General features: G+C 38.1%; 1 protein-coding gene across 3 annotated transcripts in view; it reads right to left on the reverse strand.

Annotated features, from left to right (window-relative positions):
- Window positions 1-1913: 1913 nt before the first annotated feature.
- The window catches only part of tfeb (transcription factor EB), a 30046-nt gene continuing 18626 nt past the window's right edge, over window positions 1914-13333 (reverse strand). For 2 of the 3 annotated variants that reach the window (XM_079483331.1, XM_079483332.1), the window contains exons 3-10: window positions 12801-13065; window positions 10589-10870; window positions 9552-9644; window positions 6865-6982; window positions 5700-5756; window positions 5083-5158; window positions 4765-4912; window positions 1914-4626 (exon numbers count right to left, since the gene is read on the reverse strand). In XM_079483331.1, coding sequence (XP_079339457.1) covers window positions 4111-4626; window positions 4765-4912; window positions 5083-5158; window positions 5700-5756; window positions 6865-6982; window positions 9552-9644; window positions 10589-10870; window positions 12801-13007 — 1497 coding nt within the window. In that variant the 5' untranslated portion in view covers window positions 13008-13065 and the 3' untranslated portion in view covers window positions 1914-4110. The remainder of the gene's footprint in view (window positions 4627-4764; window positions 4913-5082; window positions 5159-5699; window positions 5757-6864; window positions 6983-9551; window positions 9645-10588; window positions 10871-12800; window positions 13066-13333) is intronic. The other variant, XM_079483333.1, reaches the window with a different exon arrangement.

Consider the following 13333-nt stretch of genomic DNA (forward strand, 5'->3'; position numbering starts at 1 on the left):
AGAACCTTTCTTCCATGCGTGAGGTGGCAAGAGTCTAACTAAGATGACTGCGAGCTAATTATTCCTCTCCTCGTCCTATTTTAAGCCTCTCTTTATCTGGGATAAACTGCCCTAATAAAAGGGTATTTAAAAATAGGTTAATTGCATTGGTTTCTGTAATTGTTACAGGAAATATATGAGGCCCTGCTCTGCAAGGGACTGCAGGACGTTTCATGATTCTCTGGTGCCCCCTAGAGGATGTAACGTAACGCGTGCTGCGTGTGAAATTGTGTGTGACGGTCCTTTTCTATCCGCACTGAAGATGATCTCTTTAAATCATGAGTGCTTAAGAAAATTAATTGGTTTGGCAGATTATTCGTGATTGATGCTTGAACTAAGCAATAAGAGTCCATGCCCAAAAACAAGCGTTTTATATCCTTAAAAATTTATAATTCGTGCCAAACCAAATAACTTTGGTGCTTAAATCATCAAGCTGCTACGGTCATTGTGCGATTTATATCATAAATAATCTGAATTAAGGAAGAATTATGTGTGTGTGTGTGTGTGTGTGCGTACTATTGTTTAAAAGAAAGAAACAGAGACATCTGCATCTAGACGTTCCCTTTCTGAACTTTGCACGAATACATGTTTTTGTATAAAACCCCAGAGAGCAATGTTTATCTCAATACATATTATGTACAATTATTATATAGACATAATAAATAAAGACATAAATAAATTAAGCTACATTTAAATAAGGTCTAGTGAAAACTTTTTTATTTAATATAAGCATTACCTCCTAGTCCATTTCAGCCGTATGTAGTATGCACTTTTTTGTTATATGGGAATTTTTCTGATTTTCTAAAGATGCATGAGATTCTGTATCCTAATGCAACGTGGTGAACTTGACCTCTTATTTGTTTGTTAATACAAAATGTGATTTTTGCTGTTTTAATGTTTACATTTGCTAACTTGCTAAATTAAACGTAACGAGTCATAACAATGCAACATTGCACATACATACATACATACTGCCAATATCTGTGAAGTATTAAGTAACACCAGTACACTCGGCAGCACTGTAGCGTAATGTTGGCGTAGACTGCCCTCTTCTGGCAATGCTAAGTAACTTCACATTCTGACCACTCAATTAACAGGAAAAACACACGCCGACGTCGTTTTCGCATTAACTTAAATACGTTTAATGAGAGGTGTCCTTTTCTTCCAGAGTTTTTTGAAATTGCAAATCCCATATACATGACACATCCACAGTAATGAAACATTCTCACGGCCTTCAGAGAGTTTTGGTAAAACTTGAGTGTCTGCTTGTATTCTCTTTCAGCATGCTGAATAATGAAATGCCAAAGTGTTTTAATCATCAAGATATTTTACTAAAGCATACTTCTTTACTTCAAGTGATTTATTTTCATTCCTAATGACAAACCTTCTTGGCGCACGGCTAAAAACAAAAGCACCACACAAGCAAACTTAGAAGCCCCTTGCAACACTATCCAAAAATGCCCTTGCAATTATTTTAAATATATTTTTTCTATTAATTTTTTAGTTAACCAAGTGAAAGATTTGCATACAGTAACCAGATGAAACTGGTTATTACTTGGTTGAATTCCATGATCCATAATTGCTGCAGTGGGCAGGCGGTTAGTCATGACAACAAACCCCTGCAATAACAATAATGTGTAAAACATACTATCTCCGGTGGTGTCTCCCCTGTAGTTTCAAAGCTAAATCATGAGGTTTTAAGTGGCCATGAACTGTACCTTTAAAACAATAAAGCAGTAAAACAGAGGGAGAGCTGGTTAGAATCATTCTGCATTTGGAACATGTTTTTGGCTTCTATTAAAGGTCATGTTTAACAAAGACTACAAACCAATTTAAGTTTAATCTATATACATAATACGTAAAATTCACATTCGCCAAGTTTTACTTCAAATTTAATGAAAACAATAAGTCGCCAACTCAAACTTTTCTCAAATAACTTTTTCTTAAAAAAAGGAATCAAATCAATATAAAAACAACATTTATACGTTTTTTTAATTTCTTAAAACCCTGATGTGTTTTAACGATTTTGTACATAAAATATATATATATATTTTTAATAATATGGCTCCGCACTTGCCATTTGTATAATAGAATGGCAGATGAAATATTTGTATATTTCAGTGGCTCGGCAGTGAGATAAAGTATTTTTCAGAAGAAAAATAAGAATAGGACAGATAAAATACATTTAAGTGGCTTAGTGGCATAACACATTTGAAATAAAACTCGCTTCATAAAATCTTTATAATGTCAATAAAATTATAATAGGTTTTTCCAGTGCTTTGGGAAGAAAATAAAAAAAAGAGAAACTCATATAAGTACATATACCCTTTCAACATATTTTACTCCATTTACCGTTTAGCTTAAAAGACCAAAAACCTGAATACATTTAACAGAAAATTAATTCCCTGAAAGGCACCTTGAGCTGTTTAATCTTGAGCTTGGCAAATGCCACTCACAGCTGTTGGCTCTATTTTACGACATGCCAACATGTGAGGATATATCACCTTGTGCTTTTTGAAGAATCCAGCCTTGGCTTTAAGGCACCTGATAGGAGTGTGTAGCAACGGGTGTAAGTAGTAAATTTATGTTGCATTCTGCACTGTTTACTGACTCAATTGTCACACTTGCACCTGGTCTGGCCTGTCAAACAAACAAAGCCTGCCACCAATGTTTTGTCCTCAACAATGACAAGTGCAGCTACATCAAAAAGAAACTAATGCTAGGCATTATGGCAGGTTATTCTTGGTATTTTTCAGTATTTGGTGAATCCCCCAATGTTTGGTGGCGAGTATGTCAATAACCAAAAATATTACATGACTCCATGATCACACTTTTTTGACCAAAGAATTTTGATTAATTTCCCATGACCTTAACTTAGTCCCTTGTGACTATTGGATGAGGGTTTTTAACGTTGTTGGACCAATTCCTTAGACAGATCCATTTGGAATAGCCAAATCGCTCGGAAATAGTGTTGTGATGATTTACTCCATACCCAAGAACAACAATTTACTTATGAACTAATTTTTAACAAATCATAACTATAAAATGTATTTTCCCACAACATTTTAAAAATGTTTTTCATTTCCAAAATGTTTCCTGGCCTGGAAAACACAATCTTAAAATTCCAGAATATATTTTCATGATTGTGGGAGATCTGAGGGACTGTTTCAATACTTCAGGCTTCCTCTCTGTCTGTTCAACAGCTCAGATGTTATGGTATAAATCTTTTGAAAATGCCATCATTCTATCTACAAATAATAAAATCAAGTGTGACAGTTGCACTAGTGAAAGAGTGATAAATGTCAAAGCTAAAAAGTAGAGAAGTGCAAGAGAGAGAACGTGGGGGAGTGGTTTGATTTGTTATGATTGGTGAATATAATTATTTAAATGGTTTAAATGCTACATTTGTTGGAGTTACAAAACAATGTTCAATTGGAATCATTTGAAGCTGACAAGTCTTCTGTGTTTGGACGTTTGTACAATAAAAGCCAATTCTGAGTGACAGGATTCGGCCATTTCAGTCGGTTTAGTTACAGTATATATTGCATGTATCATTGTGTGCATATTATGATTTTTGCGAACAGGGTTTGTGTACAATAGTTAAAAATCATGCTAAAAGCATGAATTTCATGTGTCAAACAAAATAAGAAAAAAAGTACCTAAACCGTATTGCAGATGGCATTTTGCAATTCTATCGTACCCTTCAGTGTTAAAGCAATGGTTCACCCTCAAAATGAAAATTCTGTCATAATTTACTCACACTGTTGTTATTCAAAACCTCTGTGATTTTCTTTCTTCTGCAAAACACAAAAGATATTTTGAAAAATGTTGGTAGCCAAAAACCGTTGGTCCCCATTGACTTCTATTGTATGGACACAAGACCAATGCAAGTCAATGGGGACCAACGATATTCTGTTACCGAAATATTTCAAAATATCTTCAAAAAAGGAAAGTCATAGAGGTTTGAAATGACAAGATGGCGTGTAAATAAAGACAAAATTCCATTTTAATGGTGAACTGTCCCTTTAACTGTGATATGTGCGATATCTGTGTGTGTACATGCGGTACAGATCATAGTATGTCTGAATCCTCAATGCTAAAGCTGCTACGACGGCTGCTGTCCACAGATGCTTCAGGGGACATGGCAGATAGCAGTGGGTCTCCTCCCAAAGGCGACAGGGCCTCATCCATCAGTAAGAAGCCCAGCTCGCTCTTCTTTCCCATTGGTGCAATGCTTCCTACCAACGAGGTGAGATCCCCCATGCCCCCCATCCCATCCTCATATCCAGGAATGCCTCCGTCACACAAGTCCAGTGACTGGGCATAGTCAAAGTGCTGAGAGCTGCCCACAGCCGGATATTGCAGCGGGGGCTGAGGGTGGTGGTGCTGGTGCTGATGGAGCTGGTTGTGGGGGTGTGGCTGGCCTTGATGCTGTGGGTAGTGAGGGGGGAGGTGGGGCTGATGTTGGAGGTGGTTCTCTTCTGGACTGTTCTCCTGCTTGACAAAGGAGTTTAGAAGCTCAACGTTGTTCAGACCAGATGGAGAGCTGCTGGGAAGCCCATGTATTTGGGCCTGCCTCTCAAGTTCCTGACGGGAACAACCACAGATTAACCACTTACTGTTATCGGTTTTGATATGAATTTGTGTAAACTCTTTATTCAAAATATGAAAGCTAACAAATTATATTACCGTATCATATGTACAGTATATTGAATAGATGTTCACCTGTATGCGGAACCACAGTTGTTTGTTTGCCATCTCCATCCTTTTGAAGTTGTTCTCCACCTCTCGGGTCCTGTGGACGTCCTTCTGCATGCGTTTAATATACTCCACAGAGGCTCTCAGAATCGTGCCTTTGTTCCAGCGCACATCCCTGAATATGAGAGGGACATGAGTGTTCCAGATGGTCATTTGAGTATTGATAAAATAACGCGATTGAAAGTATACTAAAGGGGACCCATGCAGTTTAAAGAGAAATTCACATCTGGGCTGTGTGAAATAACAATTACTGAAGTCCACATGCTCAAACAAATGCAAACTTACAAATCATTGGTTTTGGGGATCATGGTTCCCAGCTCCTTAATTCGATCATTAATATTAAATCTTCTCCTCCTTTCAACTAAAAGAAAAGTCAAATGGATTTGTTAGTGTGGCAATACTAATGTCAAGTATTACAAAGTACAGTCTCTATACGATCTATCTACAATATTTTACAACACGCTTGTCTCTCAAATTGAGCTGACTTTGACATAATAAAGACTTTTATTTGTTTTCTGACTCAAACTTTTAATGAGGTCAAATGAAGTGAGGTTTTAGGCAATAACACTACAGCACACACTCACACTAGAATTGCAATTTATAATGCAAGAGATATGCCTCTATATACTATCTTATAATGATGTACTTGGGAAAAGGCCAAGCTTAGCACGACTTATTGTACAACTCCAATACCTGCCAATTGTCACAGGCAATTACATTTTAATGCCACAGCAGCAGGATCCGTCCGAGTTAACAATACACTTAAGTGCTCTGCGGTGTCAGCTGAATTTGCGCAGGGGCAGATGTGATGAAGGGTGTCAATGGCAGGGCAAAGCTGCTGTACTTTAAACTGTGAGCGCTTGTTAACTGGGAGAAATGAGAAAGAAAAAGCGCATACTCACTCAAGTTGTGGTTGTCTTTCTTCTGTCTCTCTTTAGCCATGGCACGACAATCTGCATCTTGTCAAAAACACAAAGCGACCCTGTGAATTGTGAGCACCTTTTGCTGTAGGTGTAAAAGCTGCTTTGACGTGAATTTACTTGACATTTTGTAAGGCTGATGGTCAGCGAAGGCACGCTGAAGCTTTGCTTAGACTTTATCCAGCAGGCATATGTAATAAATATTTTACTACAGCACTGTTGTTTACGCTCAGCTTAATATTCTGTTATTCATTTCAGGCTAGTATGTCAAAACATTAAGAAAGTTTATGTTTTGTGTGACGTTTCTTAGGATATGCATATAACACACACAGAAAACAATTTAATAATGTAGATTAAACCTTTACGATTTTTCTGTGACAGTGATTTGATGTTTCTTTTACAATCATGACATTCAGATAACTTACAAATACAATAAATTACACGTATAACCCGCTACAAAACTCCAAACATTCATGGATTACATTTAGTTTAGGAAAGATGAGCCTAAAATCTTGAATAAAAAGCACAACTATGAACTGGATTTCCTTAGCCATGCACCTTGTTTGAGAAGACTTGAACAATTGTATCGACATCAGCAAAGATTAAAGGTCCAGTGTATGAAATTTAGCAGCATCTAGCGGTGAGTTTGCGAATTGCCCTGCCTTTCAAAGCCCAACAGTGGCTGACACAGAAGTGAAAACGTGATGACATACTCTTATGATAACGTATAAGAAACGCACTCTGTATAGCACTTTGTCTGTTTAGGGCTACTGTAGAAACAACATGGCGAATTCCATGCAAGGGAATCCACTGTATATTATGTAGATAGAAATAGTTAATTCTAAGGTAATAAAAACATAATGCTTCATTGTGTAACTTCTTTACACACCTCTGAGTATATTATATTGCTTTCTGTCAATAGATCCTCCAAATAAATGACACACCTGACCTTTAATAAATGCTGAAGACTTTCTTACTCATTGTTAGTCAAGTTAGCTGATGCATTTACTAATATTAAAAAATACAACATTATTATAAAGTATTAGTGAATTACTGAAGTATTAGTGAAGTAAAAACAATAAAACTCTATGTGTGAATCAGTACTGTATTCAGTATGGTAGTGTATGGTTCTAGAGATCAGGTTTACCTGAAATCTCCCTCTTGATGGCCAGATTGGCAGGGCATGAGTTGCTGGACATGGCGACTGCTGGTCTGGTCATACCTGGCCCCGTGTACACGTCCAAATGACTGCTAGATAGTGGCAGCTAAAGTGAACAAAACCACATGGTCTGGATGAGTGTATTGTTGCATAAAACGGTGACACTGTGCTACAATTCAACCCAAACATATGATGCCTCTCGTGCATTTGAGGAGTACTGGATATCCTTAGCCATGCAGGTTGCTTGAGAAGACCATCTAAACCTTCCTTGCTGGAGAAGACTCAGTTAGTATGTCTTGCGTATGGCATTTTTATAAAGTGAAATTCAGCGTAACCCTGGTAAATCATCACAATCATTGGAAGTCTCATAAACACGCATCTTATCTCCAGAGCAAAGCAATAAACTCTAGAGATAACATGCAGATAAAACTCACTATTGCTCCGGAGGTGAGAGAAATGATTGACTATCACAGTTCTATCCTATGCTTTTTATTGTTTTACACCGGTTGTATCTTTTGTTCGATAGCAGAGTTGCAGTTGATGCAGCTCTGAGCTCCTAATGAGCTGCGACAGATAAATCCGCTATCGTAAGAGCTCAGATACCTTATCACAGACGCTACTGTGAAGCACAACGCCAAACAAACATACATCAACAGTAAAAGCCAGACAGAGCGGTGCAGATAGAGAGCCGTTACGTGGGGCTACTGCGTCTGGGAGAAATTGCCATGCATGTTCTTTACAACTTATGATCTTGATACTGATCCAACGGCTCAATAAGCATTTTAAAAGCTAAAAGCTAAATCCTCAAAATATGTATTTGCACAATGCAAGAGAAAGCAATGGATGCTCTGCTGGGTTTGTGAATTCCATTCAGAAAGACTTTAAGTCACTGATCAAAGAGTTTCGAAGCAGTGATCAAACAAGAGGTCAGGGGTGGTCTTTGGTGCAGACTCATTTGCAGTCACGTCTAAACCCCACCTCTTCACCCCAATGTCCCATCTGAACTTTAAACACCATGTGAAACTGAAACACAGTTTGCACACTAAACATTCCTTGAGAATATATCACCTGGAAAAATACTAAAAACTTTCAAGTAGAGAATTCAGGTAAGAAAGGGGAAGTAGAAAACAATGGCAGTGCTTCTGGTAAATAGAATGTTGGCAGATTCTGTTGATTTGTTTACTTTTTTTAAACATATTTACTGCGTTTTACAAATATTTTTGTTCGAAATAAAAATCAAATCGAATTAAAGATGACTTTACATGATCTCCCCTCTATTATACCGACAGTAAAATGTTCTTAATAAATCCAGCTTATTCAAAAAATTCCTTCAAACAAGCAGCAAATCCCACAGAGCAGCTGATACAAAAGATCAATCATCAAACTCGGAAACTGATCTCCAGGACCACTGATCAATAGAAAAGTCAATCACTTCACTCTCAGCTCAAGTCAATTCACTCAATACTGTATAGACATAACAGTACAGCCCACATCCCCAAAGCAAAGAATTTGTAAATATAGCAGAGTTGAATTATACTTGGTCACTAAACAACAGTCATAAACAACGAGTCATTCGCACTTAGCAGCTATCAGCAACAGGTTGCATGCCTAAACGCGTGTGACAGAGGTGACCTTAAAGTGGCATTTGGCATTTCTATATTTTTGGCTTCCAGGAATAGGCTATACATTAAGCAAACACAAACCTACTTCTCATTTCCTACCCCTGCCCGGCCTGTACAGAGAGTCTTACCAGCTGAATCTTCTCCCCATCTATAACCTCCACGATGGCATAGGTTTTATTCGATTCATTCATACTGGCCTCTGAATCTCTCATGGTCGGCACGCACTTGCTGTTCACCCCCTCCTCCTCTTAGACCTCTCTAGAGAGACTGACCTGAGTCGCTCGAAGACCTTCTCTCTTCTACTTTCTCTTAACCACTAAATGCTGAACTTTCCCCGATCTGGACTTTCAGCCTCCCCTCCCCGAGCATTCTCTCTCTCTCTTCCAAACCTCCCCCCTTCTGCTGCTTCCCCACCTTCACAAAATGCCTTGTAAACAAGTTGATCTCTAACCGAGTATGGCTTAATTGTTAATGTTGAGTAGATGCTTTAGATACACAGCACAGTGCTTCCACTTTACTTATTCAGAATGTCTTCTCTTCTGTTAAGTCAATCAGGTCAAAATATTTAGGACGATTAAACACTTTCGCAAACATTTTCCTTCATGGAGGCTAAAGGCAGCCTAGAAATGGCTTTACATTGATTGTCCATTAAATGAGGTATGAAAAATACCCATTCATGTTTTTTGCCTTGGTCTAAACAGAAAACTTGTTTTGAGTTTGCATGAGAGCAAAACAGTTGCATCATTTAACTTCAGCTATAATTAGATTTGACTTTTGGTGGACATAACAAAGAGGCTTTTCATCTCTTAAACCGTGATTTAAAAAAGAAAGAGCACAACAAATGATCCTGCATAATTCCTACATTGTCAAATTAGAAGGTTGTGGGGGTTTCAAAAATGGATTTACAGTATTCAATAAGACGTAGTCTGTGCATCATAAAGAGAAATCCTTCACTTAATTTTCTACTTGACGTTTGAGTCTACAGTATCTATATTAGTCACCGGCAGAAATGTCAAGGAGTAAGCGGGACTATGAGCAATAGCATTTACTTACTGTATTTGGCATCTGCACCACAGGGTCAATATAAGCATGGATGTCATCATAACTGGACTGCAGGCTGATGATGTCATCAATAACCTCATCCATCTTGTCAAAAAACAAACACATAATAAGACTTGGATCTGGACGCATGGATTTGCATACAAAGAAGGTACTGATACACTGTCTCTTGATTATTGCAAATCTTCTTCATGAACCCAAAATAACTAAAGAAACTATAACTAATGAGAAATCAATGGAAATTACAGATGAAAGATGTATTCCACTCAACAGCCCTGCGGACATGCTTCCTCTCTTGTATAGCTCACAAAAGTTGATAATGTGCCACAATCGCACATTCACTTCATCCTCCCGTAAGATTTGGTGGAACAGGGAGAAGAGAAACACAGGACCAAAGTCTGCTTGGTTCCAAAGGGCCATTCTGTGGGATCCCTGTCACTCTTTAATCTTTAATTATACCTTGACGGCCATAATTGGCCACTTAAACTCCAATGACAATGAAGTTAAGTTAGTTAACACCCTGACCTTTGCGTGCACCTGGGTGAATAACACCCACAATACCGGAGATGAGAAATAGACCACTCGGAGATGAGCAAAAACTTGGCATTTACTAAGCTTCAGGTTTATGTGAACTAAAAGAGGAATAAACTTTAATGCTTTATATAAAACTGTATGAGAAATATTAGTTGTAAAAAAAACATGTGACTGCGAATTGTGTCACAATGTTGTGCAGAAATGTGAAGACGGAATAGAAAAAAAGCATGAAATCAATAAAATAGGTCAAAAAGCTTCCAGTGCATGTCTATTAAATTTGAATCCATCTATACTCTAGTGCACTCCCTTAGATAGTTTCAAATGAAGCACATTTATGCTCTTAAAACGGACTAGAAGTAATAATAACTCATTCTGCTCTGCAAACATTAGCTCTCTACAAATGCTCTCTGTAATGTAAATACAAACTTTAACATGAACTGTGTCAACACATGATACTCGTAAAGTGATTTCATATAGTCCTTTAAAGCTGCCTATACCTCATTCTCATGACTGGAGCCGATGTTGAGCATTGCCATGGGACTGTTGGGTGCGCTGTTTCCAGCAGAGGTCATGAGCTGCTCTGTGCGCATGCAAGGGGATGGTAGGGGAGGTTGGACGGTTTGACCCTGTGCCATGGTGGGTGGAGAGGGCTGCACCAAGTTTGTCACAGCGTGTACAGCTTGCTTGGTGGCGTAGGTTGTGGACAGGTATTCTTTGACCTGCTGCCGCTGAGACTGCCGGATGTGGTAGTCCGTGGGGTTCTCGAGGTGAGTCTGCACCTTTTAACATGAAGAGGTCCGGTTAGACATTAAGGCTTTATGAATTATAATGAATGCAAAAAAAGCAAAGTCATCCAGAATAAGTTAAATGGCAATAAATCACATTTCTAAAATAAAAAGAAGACTCAGAATTGGTGGATGAATTGAACACTCTATATACCCCTTGTCCGAAAAAACTGATAGAAGAAAACATGAAGGAACAAATAAAAACTTTATAGTGCAAGTGTGCGGGATACAGGGCCAGTTGTTCTGAGCTCTAAGAGGTGAAATTACAGAAGGTACAGAAGTTAGATAGAAGGTCATTTTACATGGATACATGTCTTTATCACATACTTTTATTTAATGTAGGAATGGAACAGTAAATGTCCAGATAAATTATATGGAGCTGGGTGAAACCAGAGAAGCTGTTGCTTAATCCTGAGATGACACGTGACTGGTTGCATGGGCAACAACATCTTAGAACAAAGTTCTTGCCGTGTACACCAAAGAAAGCCATCAGAGTAGCTTATGTTTCATCTTAATCATTTAAGATCATTGGAGATTGTTTCATGATAAACTTTAACAAATTTTAAATTATTCAGATGTGATTTGACAGAAACTGACAAATAGGTCACTATTACTTTCAAAGTTGAGCAAGTAAGCAAATTGCTAGTCTCTGGTGTAATTTAAGGAGGCATTGATATTGATCAGTCAGAAAACATTTAAATGGTATGTTATTCATCATGTCATCCAATCTTAATTAAATCTACAAATTCTAATAACTTTCTTGAACCTTTGAGTTGATATATTCATGCATTTACAATATGTTGTCCCAAACAAGAAGACTAAATATGCTTAAAAGATAATCTCAGAACTGTGTACTGCTCCTGGTATTTTGTTTATGTCTGTAGAATTGTTGATACTGTAGCTGTATAAATGGTGTAAAAGTAGCATAAAACACAGAATTATTGTGTCTTGTGTCTACTGAAACAAAAAACTCTGTGGTTTCTTCTTTCAGCATGTGGAAAACCATTCTTTTTATTTTGTGTGAAGAGTTACAAACAAGGCAAACATTATACATGCTTTAACATTACATGTGTTTACGGAGAGTTTATTTGCAAAAGCACATTAAAATAAATCATGTTTTTATTGTGTTTTATTTTGTTGACTGTATTTCTTTTAGTTATTATTACTTAATAAAATAAAACAAAACCCCATTGCAGTTTGAGTTATATTACTTGAATGAAAAATAAAAAAACATGATTTTTGAATATTTATCAAAGTTATCTGTTATTGCAAACTAACTCTTCATATGCAGACAAAGCACATAGCTTGCCTCCTGTAATGGATCAATAGAGTCAGACAGAAACATAAAACCTGTTTTCCTATTCACCTCTCTTCCTGTGTGTTATCGTAAACGAAACACTATTTGGCTTCTCTATTCTGCCCGTTTCCTCCTACCTGCCCGTTGTTCCACCACATTCTTTCACAAATATTTTTTTGTTTTTATCTTGGTTGAAAAGTAATCCAGTGCTGTAAACCTGTGGTCAGTCATGCATGTCCCACTGACTTCAGGACTTTGGCCACTCTTTTTCCCTATAGAAAGATAGGTGCCAATGTTCCCTTGGGGTAACAGACCACCGGCGTGTAAATTCTAGTCCCTGCAGCACACAAAGTGAACTTTTCAGACATGTGTCAACTTCTGTGACATGTTCTGCAGATTCACGGCTGCACATGGGATTAACACCTGTCAGGTTGGGCAAGATGGGGGCAAATTATCATTTTCGAGTAGAAAAGACATTCAAAAGGTGAGATCATTGATGCCCTTGAACACAGACCTACATCATGATTAGATGTCATTTTGCATTTGTAGAGATTTATGGGAATGGGGTGTTAGAAAACACTTATTGACATTTACTAAAAACACATGTAGGATAATATTTATGCCTACCTTTAGAACTTCAACAGGCACCTGCATGGGTGTCTGGAAGTGAGATGGTGCGCTGATGGCAGGCGAGGGCGCGGGTGGGCCTGGCATGCGCTGTTGCATGTAATGCATGGCTGCTGCCTGTTGTTGCTGCCGCTCCCGCTCCCGCTGCTCCTCCTGCTGCATCTGGTCCCGCATGAGCTGCAGGCGCAGGCCGATGCGCGACGACATGGCTGGGGGACGCGGGGGGCGGGCTGCTGTGCAGTCCAGCCCGAAAGGTAGAGGGGGTCTGCAAAGTAAACAGGTGCATTAGAGGAAGTAAATGTATCCATTATAATTAAAATTGCAGGGCTGCATATCTCTCTATCATAATAAAACACTAGTTATGTTAAAACATGTTATAAAAATGCCCCGTAGCGGTAAAACACTAAAAATATAAACCTGATGACTGTGGTTAACATATTGCCAAGGTAACAAACACATTTGAAACCCTGCAGTTAAAATAAAGAACAAAACAAAATGTAAGAGGATGGAACGGTGTGTCATTTTCTAACAGT

The sequence above is a fragment of the Barbatula barbatula genome (genome assembly GCF_947034865.1).
Source record: "Barbatula barbatula genome assembly, chromosome: 20".
NCBI classification, from domain to species: Eukaryota; Metazoa; Chordata; class Actinopteri; order Cypriniformes; family Nemacheilidae; genus Barbatula; species Barbatula barbatula.